The sequence below is a fragment of the Oncorhynchus keta genome, chromosome 28 (assembly GCF_023373465.1).
Source record: "Oncorhynchus keta strain PuntledgeMale-10-30-2019 chromosome 28, Oket_V2, whole genome shotgun sequence".
NCBI classification, from domain to species: Eukaryota; Metazoa; Chordata; class Actinopteri; order Salmoniformes; family Salmonidae; genus Oncorhynchus; species Oncorhynchus keta.
Genome location: NC_068448.1, coordinates 12,751,667 through 12,774,702, shown reverse-complemented (window position 1 = coordinate 12,774,702; position 23,036 = coordinate 12,751,667). Strand labels below are relative to the sequence as shown.

At 41.8% G+C, this 23,036-nt stretch overlaps 1 protein-coding gene across 2 annotated transcripts in view; it reads right to left on the bottom strand.

Moving 5' to 3' along the window:
* LOC118360499 (adenylate cyclase type 6-like) overlaps positions 1-20,526 on the bottom strand; it is a 116,798-nt gene extending 96,272 nt beyond the window's left edge. Inside the window, exons 1-3 of one of the 2 annotated variants that reach the window (XM_052484827.1) lie at positions 20,263-20,526; positions 11,063-11,209; positions 6,751-7,696 (exon numbers count right to left, since the gene is read on the bottom strand). In XM_052484827.1, coding sequence (XP_052340787.1) covers positions 6,751-7,692 — 942 coding nt within the window. In that variant the 5' untranslated portion in view covers positions 7,693-7,696; positions 11,063-11,209; positions 20,263-20,526. The remainder of the gene's footprint in view (positions 1-6,750; positions 7,697-11,062; positions 11,210-20,262) is intronic. The other variant, XM_052484828.1, reaches the window with a different exon arrangement.
* Between the last annotated feature and the right edge of the window lie 2,510 nt (positions 20,527-23,036).

Below are 23,036 nucleotides of genomic sequence, written 5' to 3'. Positions count from 1 at the left end.
TACTGCCATAATGTAATACTGTCATAATGTAATGGTGCCATACTTTCATAATGTAATAATGCCATAATGTAATAATGCCATAATGTAATACTGTCATAATGTAATGGTGCCATACCTTCATAATGTAATAATGCCATAATGTAATAATGCCATAATGTAATAATGCCATAATGTAATGGTGCCATACTTTCATAATGTAATAATGCCATAATGTAATAATGCCATAATGTAATGGTGCCATACTTTCATAATGTAATACTGCCATAATGTAATACTGTCATAATGTAATGGTGCCATACTTTCATAATGTAATACTGTCATAATGTAATGGTGCCATACTTTCATAATGTAATACTGCCATAATGTAATACTGTCATAATGTAATGGTGCCATACTTTCATAATGTAATACTGCCATAATGTAATAATGCCATAATGTAATGGTGCCATACTTTCATAATGTAATACTGCCATAATGTAATAATGCCATAATGTAATAATGCCATAATGTAATACTGCCATAATGTAATAATGCCATAATGTAATACTGCCATAATGTAATAATGCCATAATGTAATGGTGCCATACTTTCATAATGTAATAATGCCATAATGTAATACTGTCATAATGTAATGGTGCCATACTTTCATAATGTAATAATGCCATAATGTAATAATGCCATAATGTAATGGTGCCATACTTTCATAATGTAATAATGCCATAATGTAATAATGCCATAATGTAATAATGCCATAATGCAATAATGCCATAATGCAATGGTGCCATACTTTCATAATGTAATAATGCCATAATGTAATAATGCCATAATGTAATGGTGCCATACTTTCATAATGTAATAATGCCATAATGTAATAATGCCATAATGTAATGGTGCCATACTTTCATAATGTAATCATGCCATAATGTAATAATGCCATAATGTAATAATGCCATAATGTAATAATGCCATAATGTAATGGTGCCATACTTTCATAATGTAATAATGCCATAATGTAATAATGCCATAATGTAATGGTGCCATACTTTCATAATGTAATAATGCCATAATGTAATAATACCATAATGTAATGGTGCCATACTTTCATAATGTAATAATGCCATAATGTAATACTGTCATAATGTAATGGTGCCATACTTTCATAATGTAATACTGTCATAATGTAATAATGCCATAATGTAATCGTGCCATACTTTCATAATGTAATACTGTCATAATGTAATAATGCCATAATGTAATGGTGCCATACTTTCATAATGTAATAATGCCATAATGTAATAATGCCATAATGTAATGGTGCCATACTTTCATAATGTAATAATGCCATAATGTAATAATGCCATAATGTAATAATGCCATAATGTAATACTGCCATAATGTAATAATGCCATAATGTAATAATGCCATAATGTAATAATGCCATAATGTAATAATGCCATAATGTAATAATGCCATAATGTAATACTGCCATAATGTAATAATGCCATAATGTAATAATGCCATAATGTAATACTGCCATAATGTAATAATGCCATAATGTAATAATGCCATAATGCAATAATGCCATAATGCAATGGTGCCATACTTTCATAATGTAATAATGCCATAATGTAATAATGCCATAATGTAATGGTGCCATACTTTCATAATGTAATCATGCCATAATGTAATAATGCCATAATGTAATAATGCCATAATGCAATGGTGCCATACTTTCATAATGTAATACTGCCATAATGTAATAATGTCATAATGTAATGGTGCCATACTTTCATAATGTAATACTGCCATAATGTAATAATGTCATAATGTAATGGTGCCATACTTTCATAATGTAATAATGCCATAATGTAATAATGCCATAATGTAATGGTGCCATACTGCCATAATGTAATAATGTCATAATGTAATGGTGCCATACTGTATGTAATAATGTAATTCTGCCATAATGTAATAATGTAATACTGCCATAATGTAATGGTGCCATAATGTAATAATGTAATACTGCCGTAATGTAATGGTGCCATACTGTATGTAATAATGTAATACTACCATAATGTAATAATGTAATACTGCCATAATGTAATAATGTAATACTGCCATAATGTAATAATGTAATACTGCCATAATGTAATAATGTAATACTGCCATAATGTAATGGTGCCATAATGTAATAATGTAATACTGCCGTAATGTAATGGTGCCATACTGTATGTAATAATGTAATACTACCATAATGTAATAATGTAATACTGCCATAATGTAATAATGTAATACTGCCATAATGTAATAATGTAATACTGCCATAATGTAATAATGTAATACTGCCATAATGTAATAATGTAATACTACCATAATGTAATAATGTAATACTGCCATAATGTAATGGTGCCATAATGTAATAATGTAATACTGCAAGAATGTAATGGTGCCATACTGTATGTAATAATGTACGTAATAATGCCATAATGTAATCAACATGTTTTGACAGACTGTGTACATCAGAGGCTACTGCTAGTGGCTACTTGTCAGTAACACTTTATTTAAGGGACTCCTTGTTGACTGTTAAGGAACTAAATGTAAACCATTTTACAAAATGTATTTATCAACATTGGTAAGTTTAACAAACAATGTAACAATGTTTATAGGCAGTTCATACGCAATAATTATTTACAACAAGTAAATTAATAATAGATTTGTGAATGATTATGACGCACATTTTTTCCTTTTCTTTAGCTTCATCTATTTTCAAGCAATGGATATTCAGTTCAGTTCCTTTGTCAAGTCCATTGGCCTACCAGAACCCCACACCCCATCCCCAAAATATTCCCCCACCTCTTACACAAAACCACAATGGCATCCTTGTCTCAGTGAATTGAGGCTTGAATATAAATTATACTGGATTATATTATCATGATATTCCTGCATAATACTGCTAAAGAGGCTCATTCAACCCAGATGACCTTCTACAAACCCCAACAGAGCTGACGATCGTCGCCCTAAAGATGAAAACACACACACACACATAGCCTCATTAAAAATCTCATTTTAAGGCGGCCAACAATTTTTGGTACTATCTACTTTTAGCAAGGCACCTTTGACACCACACCATGGGAGAACAGTGGAGAGGAGGTGTGTGTGTGTGTGTGTGTGTGTGTGTGTGTGTGTGTGTGTGTGTGTGTGTGTGTGTGTGTGTGTGTGTGTGTGTGTGTGTGTGTGTGTGTGTGTGTGTGTGTGTGTGTGTGTGTGTGTGTGTGTGTGTGTGTGTGCGCGTGTGTTTGAGTCTGTACAGCGTTTGCCCTATATTATATTGATGCTGAGGAGGAAAATTAGGTTGTTTCAGGCCATGGAGAGTCGTGGATAGATAATGGATTGTCACATATAGATAATGGCGTCATGGCTAGATAATGGATAGTCATGGATATTATGTAGAGATAATGGATACCCATGTACAGATAATGGATAGATGATGGATAGCGATGCTAGATCATGGATATCCATGTTTAAGTAACGAACAGATAATGGTCAGTAATGTATAGATAATGGACAGTCGTGCAAAGATAATGGATAGTCATGGATATATCAAATAAATGTATATAGCCCTTTGTACATCAGCTGATATCTCAAAGTGCTGTACAGAAACCCAGCCTAAAACCCCAAACAGCAAGCAATGCAGGTGTTGAAGTACCATAAGGGATAGCGGTGTACAGATAATGGATAGCAGTGTATAGATAATATATAATCATGGGTGGATAATGGATATATAATGGATATTCATGGCTAGCTAATGGACAATCATGTATTGGTAATGGATATATAATGGATATTCATGCATAGCCATGTACAGATAATGGCTAGATAATGGATTCCACGTATAGATAATGAACATATAACGTATAGTCATGCATAGATAATGGACAGTCATGGTTAGAGAAAGGATAGTTGTGTATAGATAATGGATAGACAATGTGCAGTCATATATGGATAATGTATAGATGGTGGATATACATGGTTAGATAATGAATAGATAATGGACACTTATATATGGATAATGGACAGATAATGCATTGCTGTGTATATATAATGTATATGTAATGGATAGCAATGTATGGATAATAGTTGTGCACAAGTAATGGATAGTCGTAGTTAGATAATGTATAGTCATGGTTAGATAATTGATAGCCATTGTTAGCTAATGGATTGTCGTGCATAGATAATGGGTAGCCACGGTTAGATAATGGATAGTCATGGATAGCCAATGGACGATCATGTATTGATAATGTATAGATAAGGGACAGTCATGTATAGCTAATAAGTGGATAACGGATAGTCATGAATAGATAATGAATAAATGATGAATATGCATGTATGGATAATGGACAGATAATGGATTTCCATGTATAGACAACATATAGATAATGGATAGTCACGGCAAGATAATGAATAGCAGAATATAAATAATGCATAGATAATGGATATGCATGTATAGACAATGTACATAATGGATAGTCATGGCTAGATAATGGATAATAATGTATAGATAATGGATAATAATGTATAGATAGATAGCCACGGCTAGATAATGGATAATAATGGATAGATAATGGATAGTCATGGCTAGATAATAGATATGCATGTCTAGATAATGGATAATAATGTATAGATAATGGATATATAATAGATAGTCATGGCTAGATAATGGATAATAATGTATAGATAATGGATAGTCATGGCTAGATAATGGATAGTCATGGCTAGATAATGGATAATAATGTATAGATAACTGATAGTCGTGGCTAGATAATGGATAGTCATGTATAGATAATGGATAGGCATGGCTAGATAATGGATAGTCATGGCTAGATAATGGATAGTCATGGCTAGATAATGGATAGTCATGTATAGATAATGGATAATAATGTATAGATAATGGATAGTCATGGCTAGATAATAGATAGTCATGGCTAGATAAGGGATATTGTAGTGGGGCCTGATTGTAAAAGGATAATAGGAAGCCCTGGCTGAGAAGGAAAAGGTGGACAGTGGAAATGGAAAGGAGGCAATTGTATGAATATTATGTCAGATTCACATGGAATTGTTGTTCAATTTAAATGTTTGAAATATAAAATTATTGTTGAAGAGATTAAAGGTCATTTTAGCTTCCAAATGAGAGATTTGGGTTTTCATAAGGTTAGGACTCAATCAGTGGCCCGCCCCTGTGAAGGGACATGGGTTATAAAACTTTTCAAACACGCCCTCCTCTCCCTTCCTATATAAAAGCCTTGACGACAATATAACCTCCTGTTCCGAGGATGTGAGGACGACGGTCCGATGTCAGAATGGTTCAGATAATAACTACAGAACTAAGCCAACATTTACATTTAAGTCATTTAGCAGACGCTCTTATCCAGAGCGACTTACAAATTGGTGCATTCACCTTATGACATCGACAGCGTGAGCTTTGGTTGCAAATGGTATGAACTTTGAACTCTTATTCACTACAGAAGTGATACCTCCTAGCCGTTGAGTTTAGCAACAGCAGCTGCAAACGAGGGTTAGGAAGGAACAGACAGAGTATCCCGTCTATCAACAACGACGTTACTACAACGTATCCATTTGATTACCAGAGACATTCTTCCAAGGACAAAGGACTCGGTTTGGCAACACGGCCTTCCATCTACCACCAACCTACCAAAGCGCAGCTCAGAGTAAATATTTATTGCATTTTCCTTTTCCAAATGGGTGGTAATTTAGAATGCATAAGATACTGTATTTACGATAGCACAGCTTTATCCCTTTGTCCCTCAATCTTCCCGCTCTTTCACTCAAACCCAGCCCCTTTCTTTTGTGTAACCAGCTGTCACATCTGTTCTGCCCGCTAGGGACGTTTTCCTTTATGACGTAATTTGTAATCAAGGTATGATTAATTCTGTGTATATGTAATTCTGTGTGTTTAGTTAGGTATTTAGTAAATAAATAATGAAACCCAATTGTGTATTGCTGATTCAACTTGTTAGCCAGGGTTTGTGAAGATAACCAAGAATTTACAACTTTCAGATGAGACTGAATTAAGGTGACGATTAATATTGACTGCTATTGATGTAAAATATTACTAGGTCTTTAAGAGTTTATTCGGTTGATAACAGCTCTATAAACATTATTTTGTGGTGCTCCGACTCTCTAGTTAATTACATTTACATGATTAGCTCAATCAGGTAATATTAATTATGGAGAAAGATTTTATAGAATAGCATGTCATATCACTTAATCCGGCATAGCCAAAGACAGAACATTAGCTACACTCTATTTAACAAGAATTTGGATGGCGAAGAGCACATGCTAATGGGCGAATGCGTATTGTAAGTGAAAGAATATGGATTTTTAAACAATTACTAAAGTGTGAGAGACATGAGCTGGTCTACAAGAAGCTATTCTCAATAACAATGATTTCCAACCAATGCACAGACAAAGACGATTAATCAAAATGATATGGACACTGCTCAACTAAACGTCCTTAAACTGCACTAAATATAGTGTAAAGCCATGTAACGTCAACACTTTCCTGCAAGTGCGCAAATAGCTAGTTAATTTCCACATGGGAGACAATAAAAAGACAGTCTATCAAAACGGCCACCAGCAGATTAGACAAATGACATTGTATTGAAAAGTATCATCCTACCCGTTTCCAACAGCGTTGTATGGTCCCGTATCATGTTGACAGTAGAGTCCTACCTGTTTCCATAGGAAGACATCGTCCTGGTTGAGTTGCCATGCGGTGATGAGGTGTATGGTAGACAGTACCCCTCCACTCAGCACTGCAGCTCTCATCCTCACCGGCAGCAGTGTATAGATAATGTACACAAAGAACACAGACCACCAGATCCCCTCAGAGGCGCTCCGAGGGGCAACCATCAACACCCCAAACACCTGGACCACTAGTAGCACCCCGATCACCAGGTAGCTGACTATCCACATGTAGTCCTGGTGGAAGCTGTTCCTGTTGCACACCACCATCATGGACAGGAAGAGGGCCATGGCCACGGAGAGCACCGAGGCGTAGGCCACGTTGGGCGGAGCGTGGACACAGTGGAAGGCTAGCATGACGCCGCACACTATGACAAGGACACCCATCAGCATAGTCAGAGAGCTCTGGTTGAGCCTGAAGAAGTAGCGCTGGTACAGACGTTCTAGTTTGGCTGAGGTGAACTTCTTGGACTGGAACACCCGTACCACACACATCCAGCACTCAGCGGCTGTCAAGGCTTTACATGTTCCTCCGTCCTCCCCTGTTCCTTCCCCCAAACCCACCCCCCCTGGACCTCTCCTCCCTCTCAGGTCTCCGTCGTCGAACCCCAGATCCACAGCCTTTAACCCCAGGTCTCCTGCAGCCCCGGTCCGTTTCCCATAGTGGTCCTCCTGCCAGACGCAGCGCATTCCAAAGTTACCTCCTCCACTGGGCCCCGCGCCCCCTCCACCACAGTGGTAGTGCTGGGGGGTGTGAGGTGGTGGATCCAGGTTCTCAGCTTCCTGCAGGCAGCTCATGTAGCGGGGGTTGCAGAGAGACGACCCTGAGCCACAGTCCTTCCGCTTGTTGGACTTGCTGCCATTGCGCTCCCCCCACGCGGTCTTTCGCTCGTCCACTCTGGCTACGAAGAAGCCTCTGACCCACGACATCCTACTGGGACAACAGAGACAGATTAGGGTTAGCAGGTCAACAATATGCAGACAAGGACAGACAGGGTGGTCATCAATACACCGTTAGTGACAGACAGGGTGGTCATCAATACACTGTTAGGGACAGACAGGGTGTTCATCAATACACTGTTAGGGGCAGACAGGGTGGTCATCAATACACTGTTAGGGGCAGACAGGGTGGTCATCAATACACTGTTAGGGACAGACAGGGTGGTCATCAATACACCATTAGGGACAGACAGGGTGGTCATCAATACACTGTTAGGGACAGACAGGGTGGTCATCAATACACTGTTAGGGACAGACAGGGTGGTCATCAATACACCATTAGGGACAGACAGGGTGGTCATCAATACACTGTTAGGGACAGACAGGGTGGTCATCAATACACTGTTAGGGACAGACAGGGTGGTCATCAATACACCATTAGGGACAGACAGGGTGGTCATCAATACACCATTAGGGACAGACAGGGTGGTCATCAATACACTGTTAGGGACAGACAGGGTGGTCATCAATACACCATTCGGGACAGACAGGGTGGTCATCAATACACTGTTAGGGACAGACAGGGTGGTCATCAATACACTGTTAGGGACAGACAGGGTGGTCATCAATACACTGGGGACAGACAGGGTGGTCAGGGACAGACAGGGTGGTCATCAATACACTGTTAGGGACAGACAGGGTGGTCATCAATACACCATTAGGGGTCACAGACAGGGTGGTCATCAATACACTGTTAGGGACAGACAGGGTGGTCATCAATACACTGTTAGGGACAGACAGGGTGGTCAGTTAGGGACAGACAGGGTGGTCATCAATACACCATTAGGGACAGACAGGGTGGTCATCAATACACTGTTAGGGACAGACAGGGTGGTCATCAATACACTGTTAGGGACAGACAGGGTGGTCATCAATACACCATTAGGGACAGACAGGGTGGTCATCAATACACCATTAGGGACAGACAGGGTGGTCATCAATACACTGTTAGGGACAGACAGGGTGGTCATCAATACACCATTAGGGACAGACAGGGTGGTCATCAATACACTGTTAGGGACAGACAGGGTGGTCATCAATACACCATTAGGGACAGACAGGGTGGTCATCAATACACTGTTAGGGACAGACAGGGTGGTCATCAATACACTGTTAGGGACAGACAGGGTGGTCATCAATACACTGTTAGGGACAGACAGGGTGGTCATCAATACACCATTAGGGACAGACAGGGTGGTCATCAATACACCGTTAGGAACAGACAGGGTGGTCATCAATACACTGTTAGGGACAGACAGGGTGGTCATCAATACACCGTTAGGAACAGACAGGGTGGTCATCAATACACCATTAGGGACAGACAGGGTGGTCATCAATACACAATTAGGGACAGACAGGGTGGTCATCAATACACCATCAATACACTGTTAGGGACAGACAGGGTGGTCATCAATACACCGTTAGGAACAGACAGGGTGGTCATCAATACACTGTTAGGGACAGACAGGGTGGTCATCAATACACCGTTAGGAACAGACAGGGTGGTCATCAATACACCATTAGGGACAGACAGGGTGGTCATCAATACACTGTTAGGGACAGACAGGGTGGTCATCAATACACCGTTAGGGACAGACAGGGTGGTCATCAATACACTGTTAGGGACAGACAGGGTGGTCATCAATACACTGTTAGGGACAGACAGGGTGGTCATCAATACACTGTTAGGGACAGACAGGGTGGTCATCAATACACTGTTAGGGACAGACAGGGTGGTCATCAATACACTGTTAGGGACAGACAGGGTGGTCATCAATACACCATTAGGGACAGACAGGGTGGTCATCAATACACTGTTAGGGACAGACAGGGTGGTCATCAATACACTGTTAGGGACAGACAGGGTGGTCATCAATACACTGTTAGGGACAGACAGGGTGGTCATCAATACACTGTTAGGGACAGACAGGGTGGTCATCAATACACCATTAGGGACAGACAGGGTGGTCATCAATACACTGTTAGGGACAGACAGGGTGGTCATCAATACACCATTAGGGACAGACAGGGTGGTCATCAATACACTGTTAGGGACAGACAGGGTGGTCATCAATACACTGTTAGGGACAGACAGGGTGGTCATCAATACACTGTTAGGGACAGACAGGGTGGTCATCAATACACCATTAGGGACAGACAGGGTGGTCATCAATACACCATTAGGGACAGACAGGGTGGTCATCAATACACTGTTAGGGACAGACAGGGTGGTCATCAATACACCGTTAGGAACAGACAGGGTGGTCATCAATACACTGTTAGGGACAGACAGGGTGGTCATCAATACACCATTAGGGACAGACAGGGTGGTCATCAATACACCATTAGGGACAGACAGGGTGGTCATCAATACACCGTTAGGAACAGACAGGGTGGTCATCAATACACTGTTAGGGACAGACAGGGTGGTCATCAATACACTGTTAGGGACAGACAGGGTGGTCATCAATACACCGTTAGGGACAGACAGGGTGGTCATCAATACACTGTTAGGAACAGACAGGGTGGTCATCAATACACCGTTAGGAACAGACAGGGTGGTCATCAATACACTGTTAGGGACAGACAGGGTGGTCATCAATACACTGTTAGGGACAGACAGGGTGGTCATCAATACACCATTAGGGACAGACAGGGTGGTCATCAATACACCATTAGAAACAGACAGGGTGGTCATCAATACACTGTTAGGGACAGACAGGGTGGTCATCAATACACCATTAGGGACAGACAGGGTGGTCATCAATACACCATTAGGGACAGACAGGGTGGTCATCAATACACTGTTAGGGACAGACAGGGTGGTCATCAATACACCATTAGGGACAGACAGGGTGGTCATCAATACACCGTTAGGAACAGACAGGGTGGTCATCAATACACCGTTAGGAACAGACAGGGTGGTCATCAATACACTGTTAGGGACAGACAGGGTGGTCATCAATACACCGTTAGGGACAGACAGGGTGGTCATCAATACACTGTTAGGGACAGACAGGGTGGTCATCAATACACCGTTAGGAACAGACAGGGTGGTCATCAATACACTGTTAGGGACAGACAGGGTGGTCATCAATACACCATTAGGGACAGACAGGGTGGTCATCAATACACCATTAGGGACAGACAGGGCGGTCATCAATACACCATTAGGGACAGACTTGACATCTGAGGTTGGTTTCAATGCTATTGCAATGGAAGACATGTCTCTTCTTCTCTGTTGATCATCCAGTTCTTCATTCACATGTACTTTAGGCCTATAGGTATAGAGTCCACTGACCTGTGTGGGCTCTGTGGTGTGTACCAACGCTGCGCTCTTCAGCCAGGCCACTCATTTGCACACACAACGGGATCAAACTGGCCAGGGGTAGGTGTGTCTGTCTGCCTTGGAGCTTGGAGCTGCACCTTTGCCAAACAAACTAACTAACTAACAGACAAACAAACAAACAAACAGTGTCATTACATCACTTCCTGCCTCTGAAGGCCACCTGACCTGGACCTCTGAACACTAAGGTATAGCTTATTCCTCGTGTAATTACAAAAAATAACCCTAAACTTATAAGAGCAACTTAATGCAGTGTTATACAACTGAAAATCTTTCTGGGTATCAGCTGTTTTTTAGTAAATGGAAGGAGTGTGCAGCCAGCCAATAGCAAACTCTAACTCAAAGTGTAGCAGTGTATTTGCACTAATCAATAAAAGAGATGAGCCATATTGTCAAAGTTAATTGATAGTCATTCATCCTCTCCGTCACCACCTGATCCCATTCCACCCCCACCCAGAGAGAGGGCCTTCACATGCAAATCTTTATGTTAGCAGATACTGAAGTGTGACTGCTAATCATCATGCTATTCAGTGCACTGTACATCAACCATGTAGATAAATCACCCTAAGCTTATCACTGGAATTCAATATGGTCCCTTCCATTCAAAATACACTTATTCTAGTGCTGTTTGGATTTCCATAACATTTGTGGAAACTAGCTTTCCATCCATCCATATCCCTTCAGTGTAGTTAGTGTAGTTATATTATATCAATCTCCCCGTAACATCAGGGCAGGGTTGAGTTTGCCCTATTAGAGAACAAAGGCCCTATGAGTGGGCATTTAGCAGTCATCACAGATGAAACACACACACACGCACACGCACACACACACACACACACACACACACACACACACACACACACACACACACACACACACACACACACACACACACACACACACACACACACACACACACACACACACACACACACGATGAAGAGCCCTCCACTCCAGATTAAATTGTGCATGTTTCCTGTCCCCCATTAGCCCTGATGACTCACTCCCCGTGTCCCATATGGGACCCCATTCCCTATATAGTGCACTCTTTTAGATTGTGGCCCATAGGGCTCTGATCAAAAGTGCTGCACTATTGTAGGGAAGTGGCTGCCATTTGGGACACGCCCAGGCACAGTCAAGCTGACTTATGTCTGCATTCAGCACATGTCAAGGACATTGGAATATCAGGAATGGGCAGCTGGCGCCCCACGGCCCTCCTTCTGAAGCCCCTCGGATCAATTTAACATATTTTTTGTTTATTTGTTTATTATTTAACATACTGTTGCAAGTTAGAATAGTAAAATACAGTAAAATAAGTTGAAATTCCAAAATTGGGTTGTGCATCAACAGTTTTTCTTGTTATGTCAAACCCTACCCAGGTTTCCATCCAACATTTTGAGGTGAGTAAAGTACATGTCGGCAAAAAATAAATAAACATTTTCTGTAAACTTTCCAAATGGCGACAAAACAAAATACACTAGACAAGATGGGATCTTTTTGTGTCTGTAAAATGAATTATGCCAGAAAGGTCGGTGGAAACGCTTTTATGCGCAAATATTGATAAAATAACCGTCATATTGATGTAAACTTGGAGTCACGTACTGACATGTTGTGTGGTCCTCCCACTACGACTCTTCTGGAAAGCATGCCGTTTATTATGCTACAGATTAAATCAATTATATTGAACTTCACAGGGCGGTGAAAGTGCAAGGTGATGCGCTCCTAAATATCGAGGGTCTGATTCTGGTGACATCATCATTGATGCTTGGGTACCATTTGACAAATAACAAGACTACACTTTTTTGTCAATAATAATCTGATCATGTAGGCTAATTGTGTGCTCTATCATGCTGTATGTATCTGCGTGCTGTTGGCTAGAGAGCATGTGGCAATACCAGACTGGGTGCACTCGCTATATAACAACAACATTATGTTGTGAGAAAACCATCAGTAGAGGTGAAAATGTGATGTAACTTGTACTTTTTTTATTCAGTAGATGGGAATTAGTACTCCAAAACATGTTATTTTTTAATGTGCACCACGTCATCACACACAGCCTTTTATCAGCAACAAGTCAATTTGATGGAAACATCTCTGGTGAGAAAATGTACATATTGTTTTCATGCAGATTTGAGAATATTCGCGTGAAAATGTGTCGCCAATTGGATGTAAACCGAGCTACTAACACTGACTCTATTAGCCCATGAAGCACTACCGTTTTTTAGATTGGTAAATCAGTCTAGCAGCCAGCTATCTAAACTTAGTAATCATAATCTAATTACTGTCCGGGGGGCCCCAATTGATTTTCTAGTCAGTCTCAGTCAGATATCATATTAAAAACTGTAAACATTTCCCTCCACTCCATGGCATAATGTGTAGAATAGCATGAGATTAGCTGTAAAACAGCAACAGTCAGGGATATGAACAAGAGGGTACGTAGAATAACAACAGTCAGGGATATGAACATGAGGATCTGTAGAATAACAACAGTCAGGGATATGAACATGAGGATCTGTAGAATAACAACAGTGAGGGATATGAACATGAGGGTACGTAGAATAACAACAGTCAGGGATATGAACATGAGGGTACGTAGAATAACAACAATCAGGGATATGAACATGAGGGTACGTAGAATAACAACAGTCAGGGATATGAACATGAGGGTACGTAGAATAACAACAGTCAGGGATATGAACATGAGGATCTGTAGAATAACAACAGTCAGGGATATGAACATGAGGATCTGTAGAATAACAACAGTGAGGGATATGAACATCAGAGGGTAGAATATCAACAGTCAGAGGATAACAACAGTCAGGGATATCTGAACATCAGAGGAGGATCTGTAGAATAACAACAGTCAGGGATATGAACATGAGGGTACGTAGAATAACAACAATCAGGGATATGAACATGAGGATCTGTAGAATAACAACAGTCAGGGATATGAACATGAGGATCTGTAGAATAACAACAGTCAGGGAGGATCTGTAGAATAACAACAACAACAGTCAGGGAGGATCTGTAGAATATCAACAGTCAGGGAGGATCTGTAGAACAACACCAGTCAGGGATGATCTGTATGAACATGAGGGTAGGTTGAATAACAACAGTCAGGGATATGAACATGAGGGTAGGTAGAATAACAACAGTCAGGGATATGAACATGAGGGTACGTAGAATAACAACAGTCAGGGAGGAACAACAACAGTCAGGTAGGTGTAGAACAACAACAGTCAGGGATATGAACATGTCAGGGAGGATAGAACAACAACAGTCAGGGAGGATAGAACAACAACAGTCAGGGAGGATCTGTAGAACAACAACAGTCAGGAAAATGAGAACAACAACAGTCAGGGTAGGTAGAATAACAACAGTCAGGGAGGATCTGTAGAATAACAACAACAACAGTCAGGGAGGATCTGTAGAATATCAACAGTCAGGGAGGATCTGTAGAACAACACCAGTCAGGGATGATCTGTAGAATAACAACAGTCAGGAAAATGACCATGAGGATCTGTAGAACAACAACAGTCAGGGATATGAACATGAGGGTAGGTAGAATATCAACAGTCAGGGAGGATCTGTAGAACAACAACAGTCAGGGAGGATCTGTAGAACAACAACAGTCAGGGAGGATCTGTAGAACAACAACAGTCAGGGAGGATCTGTAGAACAACAACAGTCAGGAAGGATCTGTAGAACAACAACAGTCAGGGAGGATCTGTAGAACAACAGTCAGGGAGGATCTGTAGAACAACAACAGTCAGGAAGGATCTGTAGAATATCAACAGTCAGGGAGGATCTGTAGAATAACAACAACAGTCAGGGAGGATTCTATAGAACAACAACAGTCAGGGAGGATCTGTAGAACAACAACAGTCAGGGAGGATCTGTAGAACAACAACAGTCAGGGAGGATCTGTAGAACAACAACAGTCAGGGAGGATCTGTAGAACAACAACAGTCAGGGAGGATATGTAGAACAACAACAGTCAGGGAGGATCTGTAGAATATCAACAGTCAGGGAGGATCTGTAGAATAACAACAACAGTCAGGGAGGATCTGTAGAATAACAACAACAGTCAGGGAGGATATGTAGAACAACAACAGTCAGGGAGGATTCTGTAGAACAACAACAGTCAGGGAGGATTATGTAGAACAACAACAGTTAGGGAGGATATGTAGAACAACAACAGTCAGGGAGGATTCTGTAGAACAACAACAGTCAGGGAGGATTATGTAGAACAACTGTTAGGGAGGATATGTAGAACAACAACAGTCAGGGAGGATTCTGTAGAACAACAACAGTCAGGGAGGATCTGTAGAACAACAACAGTTAGGGAGGATATGTAGAACAACAACAGTTAGGGAGGATCTGTAGAACAACAACAGTTAGGGAGGATCTGTAGAACAACAACAGTCAGGGAGGATTCTGTAGAACAACAACAGTCAGGGAGGATCTGTAAAACAACAACAGTCAGGGAGGATCTGTAGAACAACAACAGTCAGGGAGGATCTGTAGAACAACAACAGTCAGGGAGGATCTGTAGAACAACAACAGTCAGGGAGGATATGTAGAACAACAACAGTCAGGGAGGATCTGTAGAACAACAACAGTCAGGGAGGATCTGTAGAACAACAACAGTCAGGGAGGATCTGTAGAACAACAACAGTCAGGGAGGATCTGTAGAACAACAACAGTCAGGGAGGATTCTGTAGAACAACAACAGTTAGGGAGGATTCTGTAGAACAACAACAGTCAGGGAGGATCTGTAGAACAACAACAGTCAGGGAGGATTCTGTAGAACAACAACAGTTAGGGAGGATTCTGTAGAACAACAACAGTCAGGGAGGATCTGTAGAACAACAACAGTCAGGGAGGACCTGGTAGAACAACAACAGTCAGGTAGGATCTGTAGAACAACAACAGTCAGGGAGGATCTGTAGAACAACAACAGTCAGGGAGGATCTGTAGAACAACAACAGTCAGGGAGGATATGTAAAACAACAACAGTTAGGGAGGATCTGTAGAACAACAACAGTCAGGGAGGATCTGTAGAACAACAACAGTCAGGGAGGATCTGTAGAACAACAACAGTCAGGGAGGATTCTGTAGAACAACAACAGTTAGGGAGGATTCTGTAGAACAACAACAGTCAGGGAGGATCTGTAGAACAACAACAGTCAGGGAGGATCTGTAGAACAACAACAGTCAGGGAGGATCTGTAGAACAACAACAGTCAGGGAGGATCTGTAGAACAACAACAGTCAGGGAGGATCTGTAGAACAACAACAGTCAGGGAGGATCTGTAGAACAACAACAGTCAGGGAGGATTCTGTAGAACAACAACAGTCAGGGAGGATATGTAGAACAACAACAACAGTCAGGGAGGATATGTAGAACAACAACAGTCAGGGAGGATATGTAGAACAACAACAGTCAGGGAGGATCTGTAGAACAACAACAGTCAGGGAGGATCTGTGGAACAACAACAGTCAGGGAGGATCTGTAGAACAACAACAGTCAGGGAGGATCTGTAGAACAACAACAACAGTCAGGGAGGATATGTAGAACAACAACAGTCAGGGAGGATCTGTAGAACAAAAACAACAGTCAGGGAGGATATGTAGAACAACAACAGTCAGGGAGGATCTCTAGAACAACAACAGTCAGGGAGGATCTGTAGAACAACAACAGTCAGGGAGGATCTGTAGAACAACAACAGTCAGGGAGGATATGTAGAACAACAACAGTCAGGGAGGATCTGTAGAACAACAACAGTCAGGGAGGATTCTGTAGAACAACAACAGTCAGGGAGGATCTGTAGAACAACAACAGTCAGGGAGGATCTGTAGAACAACAACAGTCAGGGAGGATCTGTAGAACAACAACAGTCAGGGAGGATTCTGTAGAACAACAACAGTCAGGGAGGATATGTAGAACAACAACAACAGTCAGGGAGGATATGTAGAACAACAACAGTCAGGGATGATATGTAGAACAACAACAGTCAGGGAGGATCTGTAGAACAACAACAGTCAGGGAGGATCTGTAGAACAACAACAACAGTCAGGGAGGATATGTAGAACAACAACAGTCAGGGAGGATCTGTAGAACAACAACAGTCAGGGAGGATTCTGTAGAACAGCAACAGTCAGGGAGGATCTGTAGAACAACAACAACAGTCAGGGAGGATCTGTAGAACAACAACAGTCAGGGAGGATATGTAAAACAACAACAGTCAGGGAGGATCTGTAGAACAACAACAGTCAGGGAGGATTCTGTAGAACAACAACAGTCAGGGAGGATCTGTAGAACAACAACAGTCAGGGAGGATCTGTAGAACAACAACAGTCAGGGAGGATCTGTAGAACAACAACAGTCAGGGAGGATTCTGTAGAACAACAACAGTCAGGGAGGATCTGTAGAACAACAACAGTCAGGGAGGATCTGTAGAACAACAACAACAGTCAGGGAGGATCTGTAGAACAACAACAACAGTCAGGGAGGATCTGTAGAACAACAACAACAGTCAGGGAGGATCTGTAGAACAACAACAACAGTCAGGGAGGATCTGTAGAACAACAACAGTCAGGGAGGATATGTAAAACAACAACAGTCAGGGAGGATCTGTAGAACAACAACAGTCAGGGAGGATTCTGTAGAACAACAACAGTCAGGGAGGATCTGTAGAACAACAACAGTCAGGGAGGATCTGTAGAACAACAACAGTCAGGGAGGATTCTGTAGAACAACAACAGTCAGGGAGGATCTGTAGAACAACAACAGTCAGGGAGGATTCTGTAGAACAACAACAGTCAGGGAGGATCTGTAGAATATCAACATGGGGTAAAAGACTACAGATGCAGTGTTTCTCGATGTGTGTGCGCGTGCATGTGTGTTTAGGGGTGGAGGGTTGTTGAGGAAGGCAGAAGATTTACGTCTCACAAAATATACAATTAAGTACTTATTATATTCTACAGTACATGCGCCTGGTGGCATGTCTGCGTTCCTTATTAAGAGCAGTAGCTAGCTATTGATAGAAGTTGCTTCACAAAAGAAACCTTTGAAACTAACCCGAGGAGCTGGCAAACAGAGTCCTGCTCTGTAGTTTGTTATCAATGAAGTTCAACTCTGCCATTCTGCCAATAAACAACATAGGCAGTGACTGGATGTCAGACAGAACACCATGGTGTATTTAGTGTATTCTTTAATTAACCAATAAGGCCCGAGGGGGTGTGGTATATACACATTATAAACTGGGTGGTTCGAGCTCTGAATGCTGATTGGCTGACAGCCGTGGTATATCAGATCGTATACCACGGGTATGAAAAACAGTTATTTTTTACTGCTCTAATTACGTTAGTAAACAGTTTATAATAGCAATAAGGCACCTCAGGGGGTTGTGATATATGGCCAATATACCAAAGCTAAGGGCTGTATCAAGGCACTCCGCGTTGCGTCGTGCATAAGAACAGCCCTTCGCCGTGGTATATTGGACATATACCACACCCCCCCCGGACGTTATTGCTTAAGTATATTCAAGTATAACAAAATATGTAGGCATTTTTTTTAAACTTATTTTATCATTCATACATTTCCACCTATAATAAGTGGTTTAAAAGGTTTAAGAATACATATTCACACAGTTTAACATTGAGTTTACTATTGACAGTTTAGTCATTTAGCAGACACTCTTATCCAGAGCAACTTATAGTAGTGAGTGCATACATTTTCATACTGGTCCCCTGTGGGACTCAAACCCAAAACCCTGGTGTTGCAAGTGTTATGCTCTAACTGAGCCACACTGGTTCCTCTGAGCAAATAAAAAAAACGCAACTAGCTGGATATGCAAATACTATATCTAGGTATTGTTAGGCAGATAAAGACACCTGATCTGATCTATGCTATAAGGTTATTCAATGCCCCTGTGGGTCAGACTGGCAAGCAAGCAACCTCTGGTTCTGGCGCATGCAGGGCCGGTCAGTCAGACAGCAGGAGCACACAACAGCAGGAGCACACAGCAGCATGGGGCGGTTATGTAACAAACAGAACAGTGCATGCATGCATTTACAGGAGCATCCGCTTGAGATATCATTTAAAAAATAATACTTGTTTCCGATCTAACCACCTCGTTATAAACCGGAAAACGGTTGTCAACATTGTAAATGAATATATAGAGAATGAATAGGATATACCTTGAGTTTGAATGTCAATTATCTATATGCAGATCAAATACCACATAATCAGGATGTTTGCGATAAATAGGCCTACATGCAAACACATATCTGCACATATCCTCGGCTATTTGGTTGCAAGAAGACCGTCCGAAGAAAAGGATTGCATAATCGCACGCACTGTTTGTGTGAAGCTACCGGTACATGTTAACCATAGCCTTTCCATGGGGACATTTCGACAGTAACAATGCGCCTACTTCTCAAACGTTTAATTTATAATGGGTTGTCTATATTTCCTTGCACCGACAGATCTTATCTAGCCCTACTCTTACCATTTGTCGCCAGAATTCAACCCATGAGTAATAATTTAAAATCTCTCTACAAACTTCTATGAGAAATCGACTACAGGGATTCCATGATCGCGCCGTTTGACAAGTAGTATGGCTACTTGCATACTTTCATTGCACTAATTTCCAACTGCAAAGATAGCCTACAGTAGCCCATCAGCAAAGCCATACTATTGTAATGCACCTTCAAGATTTTTTTTTTTCAATCAGAGAACAGAATACATACATGTCCTAACCAGGTTTCTTCATGGTATGTCCCTTATTGTATTCTATATGCACCATGCCTATATGCACCAGAATGTCTCCTTCTTTGGTGGGCATCAACACATTTATGAAGCCTACACATAGCCTATAGGCTTGTTACTACTAGCAACATCGTCGATAGTGACAAGTAAAACAGCGCAAATACCTGCATAACATGCCACCTTGAAACTACAGGCTGCTGCTACACTGCTGAAGAGGCCAAGTTAACATTGTAACCTCGGCTGTTCTGTTTCATTTTTGTGGCACTGCTGTTTTCTATAATTACAGTGATAATAGTCGACTAGTTAAGTTAATGTAGCGTTGTTGTAGACTGTAAAACAATTATCCAGAAGGCTAGTAGCCCGGGAGAGATTGTACTTACCACATTGATTAACACCCATATACGAACAGCGCGCAATATAGCTGACTTTCTCCCTCTGTTTTGGTACGTTGCTGTCTTTTCGTTCAGATGAAAACGTGTATCTATCGACGTCTAGGCTACAATCGAGGGGATTGGCTACAAATGTACATACAGTGGGCGCGTTCGAGCTGATCACTTTTGTCAATTCAAGTCGGTGCCCGCTTTTCAATGTTGCATTATGTTAAAAAATTGTCTGACTTGCGCCTACATGTCTACTGCATGAACCTTCCAAAAATCCTATGATCAAAGGGCATTACGTTTTGACGGCTTCGACTGCAAGTATCTGCAGTTGCACTTCCCCAGCTTCATCCTGCAGATGTCGCCTGCATTGTGGGAGACTATTGTCAACCAATCATTAGGGTATTTGTTTTTGACCTACCCGTATGTCATCAAAGATATGATTGAAACAGGAATCAACTTAATCAATCAATCAAATCAATCAAATGTTATTTATATAGCCCTTCGTACATCAGCTGATATCTCAAAGTGCTGTACAGAAACCCAGCCTAAAACCCCAAACAGCAAGCAATGCAGGTGTAGAAGCGCGGTGGCTAGGAAAAACTCCCTAGAAAGGCCAAAACCTAGGAAGAAACCTAGAGAGGAACCAGGCTATGTGGGGTGGCCAGTCCTCTTCTGGCTGTGCCGGGTGGAGATTATAACAGAACATGGCCAAGATGTTCAAATGTTCATAAATGACCAGCATGGTCGAATAATAACAAGGCAGAACAGTTGAAACTGGAGCAGCAGCACAGTCAGGTGGACTGGGGACAGCAAGGAGTCATCATGTCAGGTCGTCCTGGGGCATGGTCCTAGGGCTCAGGTCAGTTGAAACTGGAGCAGCAGCATGGCCAGGTGGACTGGGGACAGCGAGGAGCCATCATGTCAGGTAGTCCTGGGGATTGGTCCTAGGGCTCAGGTCCTCCGAGAGAGAGAAAGAAAGAAGGAGAGAATTAGAGAACGCACACTTAGATTCACACAGGACACCGAATAGGACAGGAGAAGTACTCCAGATATAACAAACTGACCCTAGCCCCCCGACACAAACTACTGCAGCATAAATACTGGAGGCTGAGACAGGAGGGTTCAGGAGACACTGTGGCCCCATTCGAGGACACCCTCGGACAGGGCCAAACAGGAAGGATATAACCCCACCCACTTTGCCAAAGCACAGCCCGCACACCACTAGAGGGGGGGCGCCAACCCAGACAGGATGACCACAACAGTGAATCAACCCACTCAGGTGACGCACCCCCTGCAGGGACGGCATGAGAGAGCCCCAGTAAGCCAGTGACTGTAATAAGCCTGAGCCCCTGTAGCCCCTGAGCCCCTGTAATAGGGTTAGAGGCAGAGAATCCCAGTGGAAAGAGGGGAACTGGCCAGGCAGAGACAGCAAGGGCGGTTCGTTGCTCCAGAGCCTTTCCGTTCACCTTCCCACTCCTGGGCCAGACTACACTCAATCATATGACCCACTGAAGAGATGAGTCTTCAGTAAAGACTTAAAGGTTGAGACCGAGTTTGCGTCTCTGACATGGGTAGGCAGACCGTTCCATAAAAATGGAGCTCTATAGGAGAAAGCCCTAGCTCCAGCTGTTTGCTTAGAAATTCTAGGGACAATTAGGAGGCCTGCGTCTTGTGACCGTAGCGTACGTGTAGGTATGTACGGCAGGACCAAATCAGAGAGATAGGTAGGAGCAAGCCCATGTAATGCTTTGTAGGTTAGCAGTGAAATCAGCCCTTGCTTTGACAGGAAGCCAGTGTAGAGAGGCTAGCACTGGAGTAATATGATCACATTTTTTGGTTCTAGTCAGGATTCTAGCAGCCGTATTTAGCACTAACTGAAGTTTATTTAGTGCTTTATCCGGGTAGCCGGAAAGTAGAGCATTGCAGTAGTCTAACCTAGAAGTGACAAAAGCATGGATTAATTTTTCTGCATCATTTTTGGACAGAAAGTTTCTGATTTTTGCAATATTACGTAGATGGAAAAAAGCTGTCCTCGAAATGGTCTTGATATGTTCTTCAAAAGAGAGATCAGGGTCCAGAGTAACGCCGAGGTCCTTCACAGTTTTATTTGAGACGACTGTACAACCATTAAGATTAATTGTCAGATTCAACAGAAGATCTCTTTGTTTCTTGGGACCTAGAACAAGCATCTCTGTTTTGTCCGAGTTTAATAGTAGAAAGTTTGCAGCCATCCACTTCCTTATGTCTGAAACACATGCTTCTAGCGAGGGCAATTTTGGGGCTTCACCATGTTTCATTGAAATGTACAGCTGTGTGTCATCCGCATAGCAGTGAAAGTTAACATTATGTTTTCGAATAACATCCCCAAGAGGTAAAATGTATAGTGAAAACAATAGTGGTCCTAAAACAGAACCTTGAGGAACACCGAAATTTACAGTTGATTTGTCAGAGGACAAACCATTCACAGAGACAAACTGATAGCTTTCCGACAGATAAGATCTAAACCAGGCCAGAACATGTCCGTGTAGACCAATTTGGGTTTCCAATCTCTCCAAAAGAATGTGGTGATCGATGGTATCAAAAGCAGCACTAAGGTCTAGGAGCACGAGGACAGATGCAGAGCCTCGGTCCGATGCCATTAAAATGTCATTTACCACCTTCACAAGTGCCGTCTCAATGTAAGCTATACAGTGGATAGCCTATATACAAACAAATGTGATATTTTAGCCTCTGAGTAATTGATTGTATAAGGAATTCACATATGATTTCAGTTT